At 42.6% G+C, this 23,232-nt stretch overlaps 9 protein-coding genes across 9 annotated transcripts; 2 read left to right on the forward strand and 7 right to left on the reverse strand. All coding sequences in view use genetic code 12, as the record gives it.

Moving 5' to 3' along the window:
- Positions 1–86: 86 nt before the first annotated feature.
- CDC53 (ubiquitin ligase (cullin) of SCF involved in cell cycle control) lies at positions 87–2,417 on the reverse strand (the record flags this gene model as incomplete). The annotated part of the gene is made up of 1 exon (XM_001382953.1): positions 87–2,417. The coding sequence occupies one exon, from the start codon at positions 2,415–2,417 to the stop codon at positions 87–89; it is 2,331 nt and encodes a 776-aa protein (XP_001382990.2).
- An 809-nt stretch (positions 2,418–3,226) lies between these two features.
- Positions 3,227–4,665, reverse strand: PICST_66921 (predicted protein). The gene has a single exon (XM_001382954.1). It carries the CDS (start codon positions 4,591–4,593, stop codon positions 3,307–3,309), a length of 1,287 nt encoding a protein of 428 aa, XP_001382991.2. The 5' UTR covers positions 4,594–4,665; the 3' UTR covers positions 3,227–3,306.
- A 1,014-nt stretch (positions 4,666–5,679) lies between these two features.
- PICST_56214 (predicted protein) lies at positions 5,680–6,663 on the forward strand (the record flags this gene model as incomplete). Its single annotated transcript, XM_001382397.1, has 3 exons — positions 5,680–5,994; positions 6,019–6,439; positions 6,515–6,663. Coding segments are annotated over 3 exons (885 nt in total), but the record flags the coding sequence as incomplete, so codon positions are not given.
- A 1,262-nt stretch (positions 6,664–7,925) lies between these two features.
- On the forward strand, positions 7,926–9,275 carry PICST_29773 (predicted protein; the record flags this gene model as incomplete). Its single annotated transcript, XM_001382398.1, has 1 exon — positions 7,926–9,275. The coding sequence occupies one exon, from the start codon at positions 7,926–7,928 to the stop codon at positions 9,273–9,275; it is 1,350 nt and encodes a 449-aa protein (XP_001382435.2).
- An 11-nt stretch (positions 9,276–9,286) lies between these two features.
- Positions 9,287–13,162, reverse strand: TFP1 (Vacuolar H+-ATPase V1 sector, subunit A). Its single transcript, XM_001382955.1, has 2 exons — positions 13,125–13,162; positions 9,287–12,605 (listed from the first exon to the last, which is right to left on the reverse strand). Exons 1-2 carry the CDS (start codon positions 13,125–13,127, stop codon positions 9,411–9,413), a joined length of 3,198 nt encoding a protein of 1,065 aa, XP_001382992.2. The 5' UTR covers positions 13,128–13,162; the 3' UTR covers positions 9,287–9,410.
- A 616-nt stretch (positions 13,163–13,778) lies between these two features.
- PICST_29775 (predicted protein) lies at positions 13,779–14,363 on the reverse strand (the record flags this gene model as incomplete). The annotated part of the gene is made up of 1 exon (XM_001382956.1): positions 13,779–14,363. The coding sequence occupies one exon, from the start codon at positions 14,361–14,363 to the stop codon at positions 13,779–13,781; it is 585 nt and encodes a 194-aa protein (XP_001382993.2).
- Positions 14,364–14,503: 140 nt separating this feature from the next.
- NUE1 (NADH dehydrogenase (ubiquinone) 1 alpha subcomplex 9) lies at positions 14,504–16,009 on the reverse strand. Its single transcript, XM_001382957.1, has one exon. The coding sequence runs from the start codon at positions 15,985–15,987 to the stop codon at positions 14,827–14,829; it is 1,161 nt and encodes a 386-aa protein (XP_001382994.1). The 5' UTR covers positions 15,988–16,009; the 3' UTR covers positions 14,504–14,826.
- A 596-nt stretch (positions 16,010–16,605) lies between these two features.
- Positions 16,606–17,755, reverse strand: PICST_81790 (predicted protein; the record flags this gene model as incomplete). Its single annotated transcript, XM_001382958.1, has 2 exons — positions 16,606–17,622; positions 17,662–17,755. 2 exons carry the CDS (start codon positions 17,753–17,755, stop codon positions 16,682–16,684), a joined length of 1,035 nt encoding a protein of 344 aa, XP_001382995.2.
- A 1,152-nt stretch (positions 17,756–18,907) lies between these two features.
- On the reverse strand, positions 18,908–22,793 carry PICST_66925 (predicted protein; the record flags this gene model as incomplete). Its single annotated transcript, XM_001382959.1, has 3 exons — positions 18,908–19,018; positions 19,108–19,214; positions 19,328–22,793. 3 exons carry the CDS (start codon positions 22,296–22,298, stop codon positions 18,908–18,910), a joined length of 3,189 nt encoding a protein of 1,062 aa, XP_001382996.2.
- Positions 22,794–23,232: the final 439 nt, after the last annotated feature.

The following is a 23,232-nucleotide window of genomic DNA, read 5'->3' on the forward strand; positions in this document are numbered from 1 at the left end:
AGAATTAGAACATGAAACAAAAGAATAGCATAGAACATGAAACTATATTTAAGAACTATAGCCTAACGGATTTATATTATATCTACCTATGACAAGTATTCGTAGGTATTGTTGTCAATACGCTGGATATACTGCTTCTCTATCAACTGGTCTATGACTCTCTTAATATCGATAATCTTAGCATGGAACCGCGACAACGTCTGCGGTAACACCTCGTTTATCAATTCGTTGTGCTTGACCGTCTTTCGCGACTTCATGATTCTCACAATACAGGCTGAAAGGTAGTTTCTACGTGTTTCGTCAATCTCTTTGTTGGCGTCATCTTCTTCCTGTTTAGCTTCGTTGTTTTTGATCACACTGGTAAAGTTGACCTTGAGTTTCTTGGACTTGTACTCTTCCACGATGGTGAAGGTGGTGTCTGCATTGCCAGTGTTCTCTGGTCCCGGTGGACTCTGGTCAAGCAACTTGTACTTCGTGAATGGAAGCAAATGAGATTCGAACGTGTGTCTTGCAGCTCCCACGATTTCGTGCAACTCCAGGAAAGTGTATGTACTTTTCTTGTTGAAAGCTATCAAAATCATCATTTGTAAATTACTGACTGTGAATACAAATGGAGCCTTACCTTTTTTGGAAAGATTGGCTCTCAATTCGGCTCTACCATGATTCCAAAGCCACTTGAGCTGTCTACCGTTGTGCTTGGCTCCATAGATCTCTACCACTTTTTCAAATGGTGCCTGCAATTCAGGTGCTACATTAAGGTCGTAATCTTCCATGTGTGTAAATGGCCACATACTCTGGGCAAGGATCAAGGGGTTGAAATCCTTGACTATAGACTCAGAAACATGGTCCTTGATGTTAGCCTTCAAATCTTCAGAAGCCTTCATGTCCGAGAACATCTTGGTCATCTTGGAAGTGTACTCAATTGAGTTTTCTTCCTGCAATCTCTGGATAATACTTTCTTCCAACTCCTCTGACTTGCTGTTACCGTTGATTAATCTCTTAGCCAACAGACGACGGTAGTATTCTTCAAAAGCATCTTTGTCATTTAAGTACTTGAAAACAATCATCAAGTTCTCGGGATTCATGTCCACAGTGTCCACTTCTTTACTGGTTCCTCTCAAGAAGCTGTCAGCATATCTAGCCAAAAGCTCTGGAGTCTTGCACTTAGCTTTAGGTGTGGGAATAGCTATTGAGTTTTTGTTCATGAAATGACGGCAGGCATTGTCCAAGGACTTAATGAAACGTGTATCCTTGTTGAATGCCTGGTGCACTACTTCGTTGTACTGGTTATAGATGGCTATAAGAGTGTTGATATATGACTTGGGATCAACTGCTCCAGCAGCCGACTTCTTTGTAGGCTTACCATCAACTTTGGCTTCAGCCTGTGACTCTGAGGCTAGTTTTACTTTTTCAATAGCCTTGTCAGCTTGTTCTTTGATGTACTGCTCCAAAGTATCAGCCAATGGTCCTAAAGTTGCAGGAAGTCTGTACAACAACTTGTACATTCTCTGGATGTGGTCCGTCTCGTTTTGTTCTAATAAAGTGAGAAATTGGCTGTACATCTCGTTGGCATGGTCCTCTATCAAGACTTTGTTCAAGATGTCCAACAAGTGCTTCTTGGTGTGGTCTTCCAAGTAGTTATTTGATCTAGAGATTTCTTCAGCCAATCTGGCTTCACATTTCTTCATATAGTCCACGACGTTGTGCTCTTGGAGATACTGTGAGCTTTCTCTGCTGTAGTATTCGCCTGTCTTTTCCAAGAAGTTCTTTTCGAAATAACTGATGTAGACAACCAAGTTCGGTTTCTTCAAGTCCTGAACATCAATTCCTAAGAATACTAGCGACTTAATGGCAGTTGAGATAAGAGAGGTGTCTACGATTTCGTTGTTTCTCTGCATTTCAATCAAATCTAACACTTCGGAAATCAACGTGTCAGAGTTGTTGTTGAACATCTCCGATCTCCATTTGATGAGTGAAAGTGTGTTAACGTCAAAAACATCCCGTCTTCCATCGGAACGCTCCTTCTGCACCCAGTACCGGTTCATATAGTCAAATACGTTATTCATGTAGCCGGCGCCGATAGTGAAACGGGTCCATTTGCGGACATAGAACTCGAGAAATGTTTCCGAGGGCTCTTTCTTCAAGGCTCGGATGAATTGAGTCAAGTATACGTCCAATTTAGCGTAGATCTCGGCTCCAGCCAATGAATAAGAGTTGGAGTCCGAGGAAGCAGCAATAGACGTAGCAGTGGCCCCATGACGTGATTTGTTAACGCAGTAGTTGTAAACAGCAGTGTAACAGTTCATGTACATCTTGGGCGTAACACCTTGATCGCCTTGGGCACCCAAGATGAACTCCAAGCCTGGTTGGATGAAACTCCATGTAGCGTTCAAGTCGCTGGCTACAGGAAATGGCATACTGTTATGAAATAAATGTTGCTATGTGAAAAATGAAATGTGCTGAAATGTGATTTGTTGAATATGAATTATCACTTACGAATATAACAGTAGTTGTTATTGATATTGATAATTGCTCGTTGAAGCTGACCTTGATCTTGTTGGTTTTGATGTGTTTAGCAACAATATTCGTGAAGTGCGATTTGATCTGGCGCCACTAACAATTTCTACTGACTGCTATTAACGAAGACTGCCACGAACTGTCGATATAGAATCACGTAGAGAGTGAAACCAAATCGATGAAAAGGAACGGCAGAATTGCTGGAGTAGAGATCTGGATCAAGAAGAAGCAGTTGTGACAAATGTATAATGTTGGATTTCTGAGTAGCAGTAGTGCGCCTACAAAATCTCCATATTTAAGAGCTTGAACCAGTATCTGACAGTTATGGAGAGGAGGCAGACCAAAGCTATGAAGTAACACGAAGATTGTGTACGATTGAGAATTGTGGAAGAGTTGAGCAGAAGATAATCCCGCCAATTGAATTGTTAGCAGTGAATTGTCGGGTGCTAAAGCTGATTCTTGGATCTCAATTTTTCATTAATTATGTACCTACGCGCACCATACTTAAGGCTTAAAGAGTCTGGTGGCTTCAGAATGTTGCAGCCATATAAATGGCAGGGCCGTCTTCTGTATTCTATATATGACCTTCAAACTTGTGCAGAAATAGTATAATTCACTTGTTGTATCCATTAGAGATATTTTTGGCTTTCTATCTCTAAATTTCATGTCTTCATTCTTACAGTCTACAACTACAACTACAATTAATGTTCACTCCATATACATTAATAATTAGTATGCTTCAAGTCTTATTATCCTTTCTATTATCCCTATCATCCATTATCTTATAGTCTACTCATTTCTTGGTCCCGAGGTAGTCACTCTGTCCACAACTCTTATTATACTAATCGTAAACGTCACCACCCACAAACACAATACAAGAAACAAAAACGCCGCGAGTGCCCTCTGTCTACGACAAATGGGTCCGATGACAGGAGAATAAACCCCGACACTCTCGAGCTTGTTGTTGGATTTACAAACCCATTCATCGTCGTACAATGTATTCAAGGTAAGCGAGAGATTCGCCGAAGAGAAGATGATGAACAACAAGTCCAACATGATCAACTTCATCTTGCCCAAAGGGTCCCGAAGGCCTAGAGGCTCACCATGGTACTCGTCATAAGCAATGTATATCACGTACAACACAGCGCAACACTGAACTACTATAGCCATGATGGTACTGGGCTGTTCCTCCAACGGCGAGCCGTTGTATTTTCGTTTGGAAGAGACAAATATGTTACATGCGAGCGCCAAGGCACAGGCAGAGAAGAGAATAATGAGAATTCTCAAGAACAAGGGAATGAGAGGGTTTCTAACAAGCATTCGTTTGGAGCTACTGATGATGTTGGTGATCATATCCTGCTTGTTAGCACCAGACATCCAATACCCAGCTGTAGATCTTACTCGAGGGCTCTCCTTATCTTCGCTAACAGGGTCCATACTAAAATATCGCCTGAAAAATCCTGCTCGTTCCTGGTTTTCGTTTCTATTCTGTTTGAAATAGGCTCCTTCTAGCTCATCTCTTAACCGTTCGTCACCTTTCCATTCACCGTTCAAGTTCCACGCAAAGGAGTAGTTATTGTCGATAAGAATCTTGTCCGATGTATAACTCTGTGGCTGTTCTACAGAGGTCAAGAACTTGTTCCAGTCCTGCCCCATAGCCTTTACGAATGGATCGTTAGCATAACTGAGAAACTGGTCTTCCTCAGTTTGCTTCGAATGCGTTGATTTCATCAGCGGATTCACTTCGTTGTCTGGTCCTGTAATACTGGCCCCATGTCCCGTCTGCTGGACATCTACGGGATCCTTGGAAAGCGTATCTAGCACATATGGCGGTACAGTGTTAGGTTGATGTTTATATGTTCTGACTTCTGTGTGCTCAAACGGATTTTCCGGGATTTGAACTTTAATGCTATGGTTTCTGACTCCATTGTGAGAGCCGTTGCGGCTTGTGTGTGTATTTGTGCTTGAATACGTGTTCGAGTTGGAGGTGGTGGTGTCAGAATTGGAGTTGGAATTAGGTTGAGAATTTGTTTGGGATCCTCGGGACACAGAATTTTCGTCTAGACGTTCTGACATTGTGGGGTGTTGTAGCTCTGCTGATTCCTACAAGGTCCAGACTCTTGAATTCTAGCGGTAGTTCTACAATCGTATACCTGATGTCCGTGAAGTTTCGTATAATATGAAATTGAATACACAAATACAGCTAAAAGGGGAAACGGTGATCCTGCATGTATTCGCATGTCATAATGTTATCTGGGGCAGGAGATGCCAAGATGGATGAAAACTGTGTCTTAGAAGTCAGACATTATTGAAGAATACAGAGATTGAAGACAATATACCAAAGGCGTAATGAGTTAGACAAGTGTTTAGTTACAGAATTTAAAGTATTTTGTGTGTTTTACTCTGGTATAATTTCACGGAAAATGGCTGCGAATTCTGAAAAATTCACTATTAGCTACTTTCCAGAAACTAAAACATACAAAAGCCAAAAGGAATTAAACTCCCTGAAATGCCAAATGCTAAATTTGCTACAATATATGGATTTCAAGTAGTATGAATAATTTAACTTAGAATTGTTCCAAATGCTGTAGCTCCATTCTTCACTTTATGATCTGAGACAGTCTCAGTCAAAACTCACATTTTTCGTATTTTCTCTCGCTGATGACAAACCAATGTGGCCAATTTGGCCAATTCCACATCACGCTTAATAGCAACAACCACATACAAGTCGTCTGCCCAGCAGCACAGCCTGACTCTGTTTCCCATGACGACTGCAGTGCTGGTACAGAATTGTGCAACCATCGCAGCTCCTGCACACATTGTTCCATAATATTATGGCCATTATCAGAGGACTGGAATTCACAGTTAAGGCTTCAGTGGCGGAAAGGTCTCTGCACTGGTCGCTTTAACATCTGCTGGACACCTTCTGTGTTGACACAAATATACGGGTATACAAGTTTATTCTTGTACTCTTTTCACTTTCTTGTTTCCACCGTTTTTTGTCTTTTGCCCATATAACTGGAATTTTTCACTATGCTCAACTATGGAGTTACGATAAGACAATTGGGACGTAGACCGATTGCGACTGGGCTCAATAACTTGCTTGTGGTTCAAAGACGAGCTGTATCTTCTTTGCAGGATGATAAGAGCAAAATCATCAACCACGATTCCATATACGTGCTCTCTATCCCCATCACCACGTACAAGTCCTATATCTACTGTAACCACAAGCCTAGCATACTAGACAAGAGCCAGAAACTGAAGTTCCCTTTGGTGACCAAGATCGAAACCAAAGTCACCGGAATAGCAGCCAAAGGCTGGAACTCTTTGAGTACTTCAAAAAAGTCGTACAACGTCAAAATCACAAACTTCATCAAGAAGCTCCTCAATACTATTCCCTACGAGGAAAACTGCTTGAAGTCATTTCCGTCACAGACAGCAATGATTCGAGAAATCAATGAAGAATCGTTGGACGAGGTCAACAAGAAATTAGACTCAGAGGGAACTGCCTCGGCTGTTGTTCTGTCACAAATAGACGATCTTAATATTCCACACCACCAAATCAAACCCATCCCGTTATTACACCCTTCGTTCCAACAACCAACAACCATCTTGAACCAATTGTATAACTTCAGAGACAACGCACACCTGAAGCACTTCAAGTATGCTGTCCTATGCGGTGTCGGCATTCCTCTCTCTTTGCCATTTGCCTTGGTACCAGTAGTTCCCAACGTGCCTGGCTTCTATATTGCCTACCGATTCTACTGCCACGTCAAGGCTCTACTCGGAGTCAAGCACTTGAATTACCTTTTGGAAGTAGAGCCCAAAAGAGAACTTGCTGCAAGTCAAGAAGACCCAAAAGTTAAGCTAGAGACAATTACGGATGAAAAGGCTATCTTGGATACTAAGCACTTGTCCTTCAGTGCTGTACACGAACTCGACAAAATCTACAGAAGAGGAAACATCCGTAATAGCTTGGGCGAACCAGTGCAAGAAGAAGAAAGAGTAATTATCTCCGAGAAAATCATTGATGATCTCTGCTCAGAATTCAGCATGGACTACTTAAAAGACGACTTGTTGAAGGCATTGAAACAGGAATCAGCCAGACTAAGCAAGAACTTGAAAGTAGACGATGCTGTCGAGTAAGTCTTGTCGTACACTCATACTTAGTATTTATACATAGTGCATTCTTATAAATAGTCAACCTTTACCAATTGACGATACTCGTATATCTACACCAAAGCAATCCAACGTATTGGTGCTACTAAAAGGAAATATATTCGCAGCAATAGAGGCACATTTCTCTGCTAACTATGAGAAGGTACAAATTTAGGGCTACTCCAATTGTACCCAAAAAAATATAAGAAATCTTTAATAAGCGTTGGCAATACAACCTCAATCCTTGAATACAAACATATCCCCAAATTGAGTCCTAGATCGGCCAATTCCACCCCTACCAACACCGTTTCTGTCCACCAATAATCTACCCACTTCTGATAGCTTGGAATGGTAGCGCCGTCTCAAATCACGATGACACAGGGCTCATTCTTAGCCCTAGATTTCCACACGTGACTCAAATAAACGTCACACCATAGTTAACCGTTGGCCATCTACCTGTACACAGCAATTTTCATAGTCATTCGACGTTGACCAACCCACTCCTCTCTTGGAGTTATAAAAAGTACTGCACTTCCTCTATTAACAATATTTTTCCTCTCCCTTTCCTTTCTACCATACACTATATTCATCCAAAATGAGAAATAAGTGGAGAAAGAAGAGAGTTAGAAGACTTAAGAGAAAGAGACGGAAGGTTAGAGCTAGATCCAAGTAAACGGACAGAAGCTGAATTGACGTCTACAAGGAAGTAGCGTTGGGGAGAAATGGAGCTCCATACCGAACAATAACAGTTAAGAGAAGTAATAGCACACGAGTGTGCCTAGTCAATAAAGCAATTTGTTAATCAAGTACAAACAATGGGTTATTGGTTTTCCTGCTAGTATTTTGTGGGGTGAAGACGATCTTTGATGTTGCCGAATTGTTGATTCGGTCTTTTGGATTTTATTCTAGTTCTTAGTAACCGTTTCATTTAGTAGCTGCTTTCGAGCACTTATAAATGTAATGTCCGTAAATATGTTAATAAAAGCCATTATGGTATAAATTGAGCTGTAGTCGTGAATTCGTAGCTTGGGTTGTCTAGATTTCACTGGACAATTCTTCAATTTTCAGAGAGTTAAGTCGACATATTTTTTTCTGTGGCGGTACGGATGTTTACAAACTGGTTCCCAAATAGGACAGGTGCTGCTGTACCTTCTATTTTTTGCCGCTTCGAAAATGGCTGCAACACTTCCACAAGTAATCATTAAATTTAGAATTCTTTGTGGAAGCGTTGAGAACATTGGTCAAAGATCATGGAAACGAGACCGTTGCCACTGGGAATAACCATTGATCTTCCTAGGAGGACTTTGGAGCCAAAGCGGCAGTCAGGAGACGAAAAAATAGAAGTTCCCAGCCATTTCCGATCCTATTCTGCTTCGGCATTAGGAAGAATCAATTGCGTTCAAGAGGTTGACTTGCAAACTCAACATGGATCCGTAGATCTGCAAAATTATCCAGTCCCAGGAACCCTTGAAATTCTGGCCCGTGATGAAAGACGTTCCAAAGTGGATACCTGGCCCCCTAGTACAGTTTCCCCTCTAAGGCCACTGAAGAAGACCAACTTACAAGATGTTCATCCAACGCTGAACCAGTTGCTCTCTCAGGAATCGGATAAAATTATTGAACCTACAGATCTATATCCTAAGAAATCGCTTAAAGTCATAAGATCCAATGGTAACTTCCGATCTGTGCCAAAACATTCACAAACTGTAGAATTCCCTTACAATGACTTTTACAGGCAGCCTTCTACAGTTGTGAAGTCAGACTCTTCGTCTAGTTTTGAAATAGATACTGCTTCTCCAACTGATGATTACTGTGATGAAAGCCCGTTTCCTCACCTCGAATACTCGATCATCAGCCCTCATGAGCCACCATATGAACCAATCACTCTTGCTCAAGAGATATCTATAAGAAAGGAAGTGGCTAGTCGCCAGCACAACTTGCTACCCACAGGTGACTACTTGCAAGAATACATGGAAGATAGGCTCGTGAGATGGAGACCCAGTGATTCACAGCACAACAACGAATTATCAATAAATGGTAATCATGTCTACCAACAAGATGTAAGTTTGCAGAGAGCTCAATCCAGAGGGATGTTTTCCAATTTTGGAACTTGGTTCTCAAGGATGTACAAAGAAACTCCTCCGCCACCGACAGAACAACCGGCTCCAAATACAGAGGAAACCAGTTCTTTACAACAATCTCCGGTTGAACTACGTCTTGTACAGAGATCGGCAGATATTCCTGACTACCGAGACATTCTTTCCAACGTACAATTCAAACCAAACAGTTCCATTTCTTGTCTTCCGAAGACAACCACAAAAATGAGAGACAACCATTCACATATAACAATAGTAGTTAACGAACCTACAGCAGCAGAAATACCATTGTATACTCCAAACGGGATGCCGTTGAAACAATACCTTCTAGACTTCGAGAAGGAAGACAGCCACAATGAATCAAGGGGAGATTCCAATGCCATCTTCAACTCGTTGGATCAAGAGGTCCGAGAGTTGATTCTGGGAGTGGACAACTTCATCCTTGACTTCTTTAGCCAATCATGGCAATGTATTACAAACGTTGTGTCCGGATGTCTGTTTTAGGATCTTCAGAGTTTATAGAATGTCTTTATATTGAACTTAGTAGATATCGTAATCTAAAGGAAATAAGCAAAGTGAATACATAAAAGTAAATAAGTTTAAAATCAAGTCAGATGAATTGAATCAGAATGTTAGAGCTTACTCGGAAGCTTCGGCAAATCTTTCAGAAATCGAAGTCAACAAGGTGTTGAATTCGGTCTTTCCCTCAGCTTCACCTCTGGATGGCTCAAAGAACTTGGCAGAAGAAACCGAATGCTTAACGTCAGAAGTAGACTCAGATAACTTGGACCATTGGGCACCGTTGGCCACAGCCTTCTGAGCTTCGTCGTGGTACGAGATGAAAGCTCTCATCATATCGAAGGTCTTCCAAATAGGACAGAATGCATCGTAGGTGGAGTAACCGTTCTGTTGCAAGAAATCTTCCTTGATCAAACTGGCGACATCCAAGGTGATTTTGTCAGAGTCAGACAAGGCAGACTTACCGACCAATTGCACCACTTGTTCCAACTCTTCAGCATCAGACAAGATTTCCTTGATTTTGTTTCTTAATGCTGGGAATTCAGGGTAATTGGCATCGTAGTACTTGTCCAACACGTTGGTATACTTCGAGTAGGAGACCGAGGTGTTAATGGATGGGAAATGCTTTCTTTGAGCCAACTTCTTGTCTAAACCCCAGAAGACTTGAGTAATACCCAAAGTAGAAGTAGTGACTGGATCGGAGAAATCACCACCGGCTGGAGAGACAGCAGCGACAATTGAAACAGATCCAAGTCTTTCTGGAGAACCCAAAGCTACAGATTTACCTGCACGTTCGTAGAAAGAAGCCAATTTCGCACCCAAATAAGCTGGGAAACCCTGGTCAGCGGGCATTTCACCCAATCTACCAGAGATTTCTCTCAAGGCTTCAGCCCAACGAGATGACGAATCGGCAATCATGGAGACGTTCTTACCCTGATCTCTGAAGTATTCAGCCAAGGTAATACCAGTATAAATCGAGGCTTCACGAGCTGCCACTGGCATGTTAGAGGTATTGGCCACTAAAGTCGTACGTTTCATGATGGGTTCCTTTCTGCCGTTAATTTCAGTAAACAACTCAGGGAACTCCATAAGAACCTCTGCCATTTCATTTCCTCGTTCACCGCAATTGTGAACTAAAGCCAAGTTCGACAACAAGAATTGATGATCGGAATCCTCAGAAAGGGTGATACCATAGAAGTCATCCTCTTCCTTCTCAACCATGTGGAACGTGTAAGGGTGAGGCTCACGGTTAACACAAACAGGTTCCTCGGCTCTCTTACGAGGAGCAGCACACTTGGAAAGAACAGAATCCAAAGCAGAGGAATTGGCCATATAGATAGCATAGCTTTCTTGATGCTTGACGGAGTTCACTTCCTTGGCCTCCTCAACACTGACCGAGGTTTGAATACCTAAAGAACGAGCAACAGAAACAAGTCCATCTCTAACAGCCGGGTAAATAGTCTTGACAGTTGCACTGTAGCACTTGTCGGCTTCATCCCTCTTGACATGACCATCTGAATCAACAAGACCGGAAATAAAATATTCACGAACAGCAATACTTTCGGAACGAAGGAATGAAGGAACCAGCTTGAAAAGCATTTCATTCTCCTTCTTTCCACAAATTTCGGCAAGCAAACTCCACAACAAGTTGCCGGTGTTCAAATTCTGTCTCACATTCTTTCCACGAGTTTCAGAGTTGTGCAAGCTAATAGTAGCGTCACGGGACTTCTTGTAGCAAGCAATTCTAGGGGTCAATCCGGCATGGCTAGCAAAATCCTTAATACGTTCATGGATTTCAACATCCTGAATGTCAATTGAAAAAGTAGCTCTGTCCGAGTATCCATCACCAACCCAAAGACCAACCAAGTAGGCCATGTAAGGTGCAATAGATTCGTCAAAACCTCTCTTAGCAATCATTGGTGCCAAGACTTCCTTTTCAACAAGGACAGGAGACCAAAGTTGTCTAGTAGCACGACGAACGTGGTAACCCAAACGAGAAATATCACGAGCTTCAGCGGTCCAATCGATTGGATCTCTTGAAATCGTGCTAGCAAAGACTTCAGCTTTCTTCCAGGCATTTTCTCTGCCATGAGAACTGTGCTGAAACGACTTGGTACATAACTTAGGTAATTCAATTTCACGACCATCTGCGACAGCAGTCTTCATCTGGAAGTAAGTAACAGAAGTTTGGCTTTCACCTCTAAGCACGTGGTTTGTAATGTTAACTCTCTGGTTAGTTTGAAGAACTAACTTGTGAGTAGCATTACAAGTGTAAGAGGCAGTACCAAAGACTGTTTCAGCTCTATGTTGAGTCTTCTCAGAGACTTCATACATAGTTTCTCTACCTCTTGGCAAAGCAACAACTTCTCTTGGAAGACCATCCTTACCCAAGACTTCTTCACCAACAGCAATATCTTCGATATTCTTGTCGTCACCGTTTGCCATCAAGACCTTCGTACCCTTGGCAAAACAGCCCACATAGATAATGACGTCTGAATTCGAGAATTTAGACAATGACTGCGAGATAACCGTTTTTCCACAACCAAAAGCACCAGGAATACATGTGGTACCACCTTGGACACAGGGGAACAACGAGTCCAACACTCTTTGACCAGTTAAAAGGGGGTAGTCAGCAGCCAACTTTTCAGCTACCGGTCTGGGGACTCTGACAGGCCAGGTGTGCATCATGGAGTACGAATGCTTTTTACCATCGAATTCTACTTCCAACACATTGTCATCTACATTGTACGAACCAGCCTCTGCGATCGAGGTAATTGTACCTCTGGCTCTGGGAGGCAACAAGATCTTGTGGTCATCGAGCAAAGAGTTCTCGTAGATGGAACCAAAGATATCACCACCAGTAATGTGGTCACCTACCTTTAAAGAACCGGGAGTGAAATCGTAGTTGACAGTTCTCGACAAGGCTGGAGCATCGATACCTCTGGGGATATAAATGGACTGCGATTGCTCTTTAATAGCCTTCAATGGTCTCTGGATCCCATCATAGATAGTTTCCATTAACCCAGGTCCTAATTCAACGGATAACGGCTTACCAGTTCTCAAAACAGGATCTCCGACAGTGACACCGGCTGTCTCTTCGTAGACTTGAATCGTAGCCTTGTCACCAGATATACGAATCACTTCACCGACCAATGTGTCGTGGCCAACCTTCACTAACTCGTACATGGCACAACCAATCATGTTCTCGGCAATGATGACAGGTCCGGACACGGAGTAGATCTGGCCGTAGAGTGATTCGTCGGCATCCAACGAGAGTTTTTTGATCTCCTTACGAGCGTTTTCTAAAGCACCAGCCTTGGTAATGTTAGTACGAGAATATGGTTATTCAATTGGATTATGCATGAATAGTATAGTGTTGTCTGAATTGTGAATACAAGTAATGAAGTTGCATAGATGACTACTCATATGAATTGCTAGTCGATAGTTATGAAGCTTCTATGGATTGAAATTGCACGATACTATTGTTCAATAACGAGATCTCTTAGATAACTCTGTACGGAAAACGTATAGTGGTTGATCAACCAGATTATCTCAGTCGCTAAAAGGAAATTCACGAAAATATTGTCTACTAGTATTCTCATAGGAATATGGAATAGAATGGATACAACTGTGAAAATAAACAGTTTTAGATTTATGAACTGGCTCTTGTTTCAATCGTTTTCTATCCTTAATTTACGGAGTATCTGATGCCCAACCTAAGGCATATAAAAATGTCACCATGTCTGTCACAATTCATCTTATATCTACCCCACATGGGCCAATTGGATCTTTCACGTCTTGCGGTATGGATCACGCACACAATCAAACACATACCATAGCGAATATATCAGGTTTACGGTGATTAGACTATACTATGGACCTGGTGGATAAGCTGAACCTCAAAGCTTTATTAATGCCTCGTTTCTCAGCTACTGGGAGTGGTCGTGGGTGGATCAAGAAGAGGCATTACCCGGCCGCGAGAGCGTTCCACTATCCAGCTTATCAGCGTAGATAAGGGTAGGCAGAAAGAGCAGCGGAGTTGCAATAGAGCTGAAAGTTAGTGGTATTGGTGAGAGTGGTGTTTAGAACAGTTATTTCAAGTTTGGTCTTTATCGGTTGAAAAATGGTAGAGTTGGTTGAGTCCTTATCTCTTTAATTAGCTCTACAGGGTAAATTAAAGTAGAATTTATTAGTGAGAAATCCTGCCGATTTAGTTGCGAAATTTAGATAGCGATCTGAGAATATGGAAGAGAGGATCTGGGAACAAGCAGAGAATAAGTAGAGTAGATTTCAATGTAATTTTTGAATATCTCGGAACTCATTTCTGTTTCGTAATTGTTCAACTTCCTCAGATAATTTAACTTGGATACCTTGTATATTTACCACTTCTTCTATTCAATATGTGTGTTGTTACTGTCTATCTCTATTCCACATTAAGTGGTCTATAAAAGGCTGTAGTGACCGTATACCAGCAACTTAATGGATATTCTATATCTTCTCAACTAACTTGCTTGCTCTATCGTTGGCAATATCACACATGGCTTCAAAAGCCTCCTCTCTCTCCTTCTGTATATCGTTTCTTGCTATCCTAGACAGCATATTCTCCATCACAACGGGTCTAGATCTGCCATTGACAAAGACAACGTATCGCAAACCAGGAAAAACAGATTCGTACTCGTCGTTGAGCACAACCAAGAGCAGTGCTTCTTCGGCAGATGATGTCTGAAGCGACTTCTGTTCCAGTGAAGAATGTTGAGACAACTTCTCAGCACTGGCTTTGGACGAGCCTCCAAGCCGCGGGTGTGCCGCTATGATTTTAGCGATTTTGGAATCGATGGCAGTATGCGTTTTCTCAGCTGTTTCTTCGGCCTCGGTAAGGTACTTCCGTAATGCTGTTCTTACGGCTTCTATCAATTGGGTATAGCTGGCGAACGTAGTGTTGGAATCGTAGAGAACTGTGGAGAAAATTAATTCGGTCAAGGTCTCACATCTCTCGAACAAGTGCGCTAGGACTTCGACTTTCTCTTCTTTGGAGAGAGACGGGAATAGCGATATAGAAGGTAAACGGTACATTGTGAGAAAGAAAGAACCGAAGAATCAGAAGAAATGTGAAAATTTGGAGATCTGAAAAATCGTTTATATATGTATGCCAGCCGATCTTATCAGGTCTCGGAAATCGCCGAGCACAGCACAAAACTACAATACATTCAATTCGTAGGCAAATTTATTAATACTAATAAACAAAATGAAGATATGCAATATATATAAATATAAACGTGTACGAAGAAAACGTAGACCAGTAGATTGGACTTAAGAATCAATCTTATTTATGCTGTCTAGTTCTATTCAGATGATTTGATGAAGTTGAGTGTATGTCTTGAACAAAAGAGAAAACCAATTCAAAGAGTTGATTTGTATTCAAATTCTGCTTGAGTATTCATTGATGCAACAATTTTGAAGTATTGAATTTCTTTCGATTTCTTTGCTCTTTCATTTCATTCAATAGTCAATTTTTAATGATTGAATTTTCATTGAACTAAGTAAAGTGCTCAAGTTGACGCAACTTGGCCAACTCTTTCTTGGAAGGAGCTCCCTTTTGGGCAATCAAAGGATGTCTCCAGTGCTTGACATATGTGAACAAGACATCAGCCAACTTGGTGGTGTCTTCAATACCCAAGTCCTTGAACGTCTTGGCTGTAGGATCGATTACCTGGTTAATGACGTGTCTCTGGACTTGGTCTGGGTTCGTCAATTTCCAGTAGGGTAACTGCTTAAGCTGGGCTACTAATTTGGCAATAGGCAAGGGCAAGTTATAGTCAGCAAAGTTGTATGACAAGGGGCCGGCATTGGAAAAGTCCTGGGTGATTCCGTGGATCATCTGTCTGATTTCTAAGAAGGATAATTTCTCTGACCCATACAATTCGTAGGTCTGGCCAGCTGTGGAGTCGTCGTAACCGATCTTTTCCAAGGCTCTAGCGACGTCGAGAACATAGGTGGGGTATATTTCTTTACTGTTTTTGCCTGGAGTCCACATCTTCAACTTTGGCCCCAAGTAGTTCAACAAATTGTCTTCTCTACCATACATGGGCGAAGGTCTGACGATGGTAGCGCTGGGGATAATATCCCTTACGACTTGTTCACCAATACCCTTAGTAGCGTAGAAAATGGATTCGGACTTAGGGTTGGCGTTGTATGACGAGACATGGACGAATCTGGGAACGCCAGCTTCCTTTGTAGCCTGGGCGATTCTCTCAGTGATGGAGATGTTAACGTCTGCCATAGAGAAATTCTTTGTTTCGTAGTCGGCACCGATACAGTTGAAGACAATATCTGAGTGGGCGACCGAGTCTGCAATTGACTTGACATTTCTGGCATCAAACTCGACAAAGTTTACAACACCCAAGTCTCCAGTGACTTTCAAGAAACGCTTCTTCATGTCGTCTCTGAAGGGAACGATGGTTGTGGTACCATGTCTGGCAAGCTTGGAGGTCAAGTAACGGCCCAAAAAGCCGGTAGCACCGAATACAGTAGCCGTGTAGCCTGTACGCGACGAACGGCCACCGGAACCGATAGCTACATTGACTTTTCCGTTCTTGGTGATGTTGAGGTCGGACTCCAAGACAGAGGTGTAGAGAGTTCTGGCTGCCGAGCCGGAAACACGGACTAAAGGTCTGGCAGACTTGGCTGAGCTCAACATGACTGTATGTTAAAGGATGTTGGGTTAGTCTGGGTGAATGAGGAAGAGTATGGGTAAAGCTGTGCTTGTAGTTGTAGACAGTTCAATTGATTTTCAGTAATTGGAAAATTGACGTTTCTGGTTGGCTGGAAGTGTGCAGGAAATTGATGGTTGGTGCGAAATGTGAAGAAAAAAGATTAGCGAGGATTTCCAGGAAAATCAGCGTAAGTGCGGCTACTCCTTAGTGAGAGAGTGAGACTGGAATTTAGAGAGTCAATAGAGATTCTTCGTAGGAAGAGATTCAGTAGAAATGGACTTGAGATTACTTAAACAACCAAAAAGCACAGATACCAGTAAATTTGTGTAGTACATGAACATCAGCTTTTACTCGCTTGTGCTTTTTCGCAAGGAACTGGTCCAAATACATGTCTATTGAGGTCCCTTAGCTATGGGAGATCATAACTATGAGTTATCTTTATGAGAGAACTCAGCATCAAAACTGTGAAGAGACGGCTTATCTAACAAACTTGTCAAGCAAAACACATGACACATATAGCTCTCCACTAGCACATAAGCTTTCGTAACTATATCCATATAGTCACAAATCACAGAAAGTCATGTAACTACAGTTATCCTTTTCTTTATATATTAGAACATTCATAGTAGATTACAAAATCACTACTATAACAAAACAAAACAGTAAACAACATTAGGCTCATAAAAAGTAGTCGGGCGTCTTTCTGGTCACAGTTGGCTCGCCAGGTCTAACAGAAGGATCGTATTGTAGGAATTGTCTATTATGTTGTTCGTCCACCTCCATGATGGCTGCTTGGTTCCCACATCTATAGCAGTAGTTTGGTGCTGAGAAGATGGTCACCACCGACTCCTGATGCGACCAGCTGAAGCCTTCCATCACCAACTGGTGCGCTCTCGCAATGAGACTCAAGTCGTTGGTGTGGTTGAACTGCTCGGAGATATCTTGTCCAAACGTGAAACCGGCACCTCTGGGAGAAATCCCCCATCCACCACGGTCGTCGGGGTCTGACCATAACAAGTCACACATAGGTCCTTCGTGTGGCACTTCCTGGATACGGTTCAACTCTCTGACCTGGTCAATCGTTTCGATCATCGGCGACAAACCTCCGTGCAAACAGAACACCTTGTTGTCTACCAAGGCGGTGATGGGGAAGTAGTCGAACAAGTCGGTGAATAACTTCCACACTGTAGCCGAGCCATATTTTCTCAAACATTCATCGTAGAAACCATACACTTGTGTAATTTGTCTCAGCTCGTGGTTTCCTCTCAAGATGGTGATTCTGTTGGGGTATCTGACCTTCATACAAACCAAATACGACACAGTTTCCACCGAGTAGTAGCCTCTGTCTACATAATCACCCATAAACAAGTAGTTCGTGTCGGGACAGGGTCCTCCAATCTTGAACAATTCGATCAAGTCGTGGAACTGGCCATGGACATCACCACAGATGGTCACAGGCACTTGCACAGGCTGGACGTTTTCTTCAAATTGCAAAACGTCAATGGCCATATCGCACAACTTCTTGACATCTGTTTCCGACAAAGGCTCGCATTTAGACAACTTGTCGATCCACTCGTCCAACTGGCCCACAGTGGACGGATTCAAGTCAGACTTCTTGGCTGTGGTGTTACTATTACTGTTGCGATTACTGTTGCTACTGTTGTTGTGGGGGGAAGCGTCCGGGCCAGAGCCGGTTTCGGCTTGTTTCAAGTCTTCGACATCCTCCATAGGCACGTCTGTGTCTAATTCCATCTTGTCTGATTATAGTTGTAGAAAGTAGAGTGTACTAATAGATTATGCTAATAGTAATGATTTGATTCCTGCTCAAGAACAAGAATGAATGAATTATGAAGGTTATTTGTGGTAGATTGATAGTGTGGCAGGGCTGATAGTGTTGATCACTGTAGTAGAACTATTGATAGTTGAATTGTGGACTGTGAATAGAATTGACTAGCTGATTAGAATTCAGCGTAGGTATTCAATTATGTGATAGTATGAATATGAACGGCAGTGGAAATGTTTCTGTCTAATAGAACGTAACCAAGGCTTCAGACAATTATAAACACGTCTATATGATGGCACAACCACAAAATGTTTAGGATGGGAGTATGAATAATGAAAAAGTGTCGAGTCAAGGAGTACCTCTCAGTTGTGATTTTTCTGTGAACAACGACCACCAGAAAAAATGCTTTGTCACACAAAGTCTCGCTAACTGTGGGCCAACGAGTCTCAGTGAGAGTAGCGAGAGTCTGGCTTAACAGAAAAAGATGCCTAAGGGAAGCCAGGGCCACCACCAATTATAAAAAGAGAGAACATGGACACATATATACCGTTCTGGTTACGTACAATTCTCAAGACTCATCTATGTTACTGTTAGACTACGCTACGAGTTCCTCACATTACTCTTCTCTACCGTATCGCTCTCGCTACAATTGTCTCCCCTCTTCGCTAGACTCGCTCTAGTGAAAAATTACTGGAGAATGCTCGCTAATTTCTTGTGACCAAATTCCCACTGTGGGCTCACTTTCCACACCGGCGACTTCTCCACGATTCTCATATAGTCACTTGGAATGTAGAAAGTGTCACCGCTGTCATTGAAGCCCTGATTTTGTCACCGTATCTTGGAATGCTACTTTCTCATCTGTTAACCATTTTGACTGCTTCTTCTTTTACGAGTCTCCGTTCCATCCATTGTCCCGCTTCCGTTTCTGTTTATTATCCATCCCAAATCAACCAACCAGAATTTCATCGCTAATCAGGACTGTACACAGGAGAGTAATCTCCATGCATTCCTTAACCATCTACTGATCTTCTGGAACATCTCAAGATAGGCTCTATTTGCTCAAATCTCTGGTTGGTCTTCCCAGGAGGAGCCTTTGTACGAGTTCCTCTCTTACTTCTTACTCAATGGGCTGGCGTTCTGTATCTTTCGCTCTTCTTCTTCTTCTTCTTCTTCTTCTTCTTCTTCTCCTCTCCGCTACAGTTAAGAGCTCTACTACTTCCATATCTGGGCTTCTATTTTCATATCTATAGTAGACTACTCTCCAACACTCTCGCGTCTCAATCAAGTTCCTCGCCTCCCCAGTATGGTCACTCCAATGTACCTTTTCATCTATCCTAGCCGGCCCTTTCGCCTTGCTTTTGTCATATTCTCCATCTTTCAATTCACGTGATACGTCCCGAATAGGCAACAAGTGTTCCAAATTTGCAACTACATCAAATACTGGTATCTATTACATTTCTATATGAAGTGACAAAAACTTTTTAAAAGTCGTGATTAGAGTAATAAAACATTCGTATAATTCGTTCAAAACATAAACTGACCTGGAGTCAACTTGACCTCTTCCTCTCGGATAGAAGGTGCTACAAGATTGCTACCGTAGACAGTAGGCGGCGGAGGCGGTAGCGGCTGCGGCGGATGCTGAAGCTGTTGTAGATGATTATGTTGCTGTTGCTGTTGTTGTTGGAGATTTTGTGGAGGTGGGAGTGGACTTCCACCACTGCCTAGAAAGGTGTTGTTGAACTGAAACAAATTAGTTAGCGAGCCTGAAGTGCCTGCGCCGTAGAAGTCGTTAAATAGACTGTAACTACTAGCACTCATGGTCATAGCACCGGGAGTTTCGTCGTGTTTGGCAGGATGCATTGCACTAGGAGTAGGTGCCATTGGCTGCGGTATGATCACATGATCAGTATTCTGGCTCATCGAGGTAGCATCAGTAGCAGAAACAGAAGAAGAAGTAGAAGTAGAAGACGACGCACGACTTGTCATCGAGACAAACTTGGCCTGGTTGAGAGGAGGAGTGGTTCTCTGTACACGCGAAGTTGGATTTATAGAAAAGAAATCGTCTTCTTCATCTTCTTCGTCTTGATCTTCAGCATTGAAGCCTGATGAAGACGGCTTTACGTTATGGTTCTCCGGCAGAGGATACGTCGTAACCATATTTGAGTTAGGAATCGAGGAGGTGCTAGAGTGGATCATCAACTTTGTCGCATCTAATTCTTCCAAAAGTTGATTGATAGAAACGTCAATATTTCCTTGAGACTTGATGAGTTCTCTCTCGAGCGTCTGTTTGTGGTCGTACATCTTCTTAAACTCGTTCAACTTGGTTCTGTTCTCGGTGAGATTCAAATACCACGAGTTCAAGAGCTTCTCAGATCGAATCAACTTGTTAATGTTGTTGAAGAACGGGAAATGTTTGATCAAATTGTCACTGAACTCTACATAAACCTGCTGCTCCTGAGCATCTTCGATTTTAGTGGCCTGTGTAATTTGATCCTCCATCCGGTTCAGAACCTCTTCTTCCTTCACTTGTAGCAACACTTTGAGCAAATGCAAGAGATGAGGTAACAATTGGTAGTTGGAAACTTGAAGCTTGAACAAATCAGAATTAGATCTTGTCAAAGAGTAGTTCAAATCAGCTGTGATCTGCTTCAATTCCACGCGTGAATCTTCCATATCTAACGGGAAGGTTATCAACAACTTGAAAAGAAAAACATTCTTGATCACCTCAAGAATCTCGTCGCTGCTCCTCAAGGCTCTGATCTTTGTAGAAAAAGAGCTATACTTAGATAACATCGTATTGCCGTCCTTGAGCCGAATGTTAAAGTTAGAAAACTTTACAATTTTGCTGATTGTCGCAGAATCCATTTCGTTGCTCTCAGACACACTACTGATCATCTCAAACAAAAAGTTCAGGTTGAATGAGTTGTTGATATTTTCGTTATGATACTTCATGAAACGCTTTGAGTCCAACTGGATCACAACGTCGTTGTTTCTCACCAAGTTGAGATTGTAATTGTTGGACGAATACACCATGTAGTATCTTTCAAAGGTGTATAAGATCTCAAATAACTCATAGAGCTGTACGACAACCGCGCTGTCGCTGGCTTTGATATTAATAAGTTGGAAATAGGCGATACTTTTCCTCAAGTTGATGAGTTTCTGGTGCTCCTGAGCTTCATTGCCATAATTGTTATCGCTTGAATTGGCTGTGTTTAGCGTGTTCGTCAAGTTCAACATATGATAATAGTTACACAAGTGCAAACAACTCAAAGACAAGTTGTAGTAGACCTGGTACTGGTTCAAAGGGTAGAGGCTCTGGTAGTTGCCGGCTTTAGTGCCGGTCTGGGGAGTTATAGATGGCACTATCGAGTTCTTTTCAATCAAGATGAAGATTTCAATACATTTGAAATGAAGCAAGTTCCTATAGTTTTTGAAATTCTTGAACAACAAGTTCTTCTTCGGGTACTTAATGAAGTTTCTGAACTTCTGCTTCTTCAACTTGATCAAGATCTCGCTCGTGATCAAGTTCACCGTCAATACTACCAATAATTTCGAAAGAAAGACGGAATCCTCGTGGTGTTCCATGAGATTAAGCTCAGAATGGAAAGGATTGTTCGGAAGATGCTGAAGGTTTGGATAGTTAGTGGCTACGAACTCTATCAACTTCATGTAGTTTATCGCCAACGACTGGACAGTAAGAGGTTTTACCAACTCGAATACTATAGGTTCATCACCAATCATTGCAATGTTCTCAATCAAGTTATACGGTGTTACTTTGTATTCAGCCGTCGCATTCGCGCTTTCCGTCGCTCCCATGGGAATACTACTGGGTATTGCGCCGCTTATGGCATGAACAGGGGCATTAGAGGCAGAAGAGAGTTGATCGTCTTCAAGTTCGTTGGAAGACTCTTTGATGGGCGTGATGTTGTTGCTACTGGATTGTGCCAGAAGCGACGGTCTTTTCGTTGTCGGTTTTCCGGTATTCAGCTCGATGACCTCGCTCAAACTGTTGATGGAGTCCAAAGTCTTTCTGTGTAAGTTCTTTGGCCCGGACTTCTTTCTTTCACGTAGCTGAGTGCAGTTCAAGTTGTTGGAAACACAGTGGCTACATGGTCTCTGCGCCTCACACTTGACTTTACGGATGGCACAGGCATCGCAGGCCCTCACGTTAGACTTACGCTTTTTATTAGTAGAAGGTACAGCGTTGGGGTTCACGTGCTTGTTAGTGACGACACCGGGCTTCGAAACGGACGACCCCGACGTGTTTGACGACGCAGAAAACAAGTTGGGCACAGAAGAATCGAGACCTGAGCTGGAAGGAGGCTCCGGGCTATAGCTGCCACGCGATATGTTGGCTGTGATGTTGTGGAGGCTGGGGTTGAATGGATGGTTGTTGGCTTGGCTGGAGTTGTCGAAGCCGTGACTATGGACGAAGGGGCTCATGGTGTCGAGCGTGTGTTTGTTCCCCGTGGTTGGAACGTTGGGGAACTTGGAGTCGTTTTGGAACATCATATTGACGGGATTGGCATTAGGTGAAGTACAGTGGGATTAGGTTATGAATTTAGATGTGGTCGGATTGGGAAAGCAAGCAGAGGAATCGCAAGGATATGCTGATATTACTATTGTAGAAGTGAATACTGTGCTGCGGATGGTGTAGCTTTTCTGGATGACTTTGCCGAAGTTAGTGGAGACGGCTCAAGATTCAGCAATAGTGCAGGCACTGTGGACGGACGGATATTACGGATATTATGGATGCCAAACACTACAGTATGTCTACGCTTCAAAGAACAGACGAGTCTAGGGATGTTCTGTTGGAGAAGCACAAGGAAAGCTTCCGAAAAAAATTAGCGAGGTGGAGCAGGGTACGATGACTTTATGTGCCTATACGGACTTCGACAGCGAGGACCAGGGTACAAGACGAAGTCACGTTTCAGACTACCGGCGATATGTAGCGAGAACTGTGTAGCTACGGTGACAATACCAGTCGTTCTGAGGAAAAGAAACTGGTGGAAATACAGCGATTCTGCGAACGAGATGTTCAGCTAGAAAAGAACGAGAAATGAGAAATGAGAAATCAGAAATCAGAAACCAGAAATCAATCAGAAATCAGAAAACGACTGCAGCAGCAGCACACAAAAGGGTGACAAGTTGCTCTACAATGCAATACCGATCCTCCACTACTGCTTACGTATTTTGGACTTCTCCACAGGTTGAATAGGAGGTATTCTCGGAACTGTCTGGGACTAAGAACTACAATCTGCCCAGGCGACAGTGGGAATTTCCTCCAACCGTCAGTCTACTTTGCCAGAAACAGAACAGCTTCCAAGACACGGGATCTGACTAAAACCTTCTGTGTGCTGCCTCCTTCAGGCTCGTCCCTCCAGCTTAAAACTCACTGGAAGCTGCTGAGAATGCCGAATTATTATTAGCCACTGGTTTTATTATC

The sequence above is a fragment of the Scheffersomyces stipitis genome, chromosome 2, assembly GCF_000209165.1.
Source record: "Scheffersomyces stipitis CBS 6054 chromosome 2, complete sequence".
NCBI classification, from domain to species: domain Eukaryota; kingdom Fungi; phylum Ascomycota; class Pichiomycetes; order Serinales; family Debaryomycetaceae; genus Scheffersomyces; species Scheffersomyces stipitis.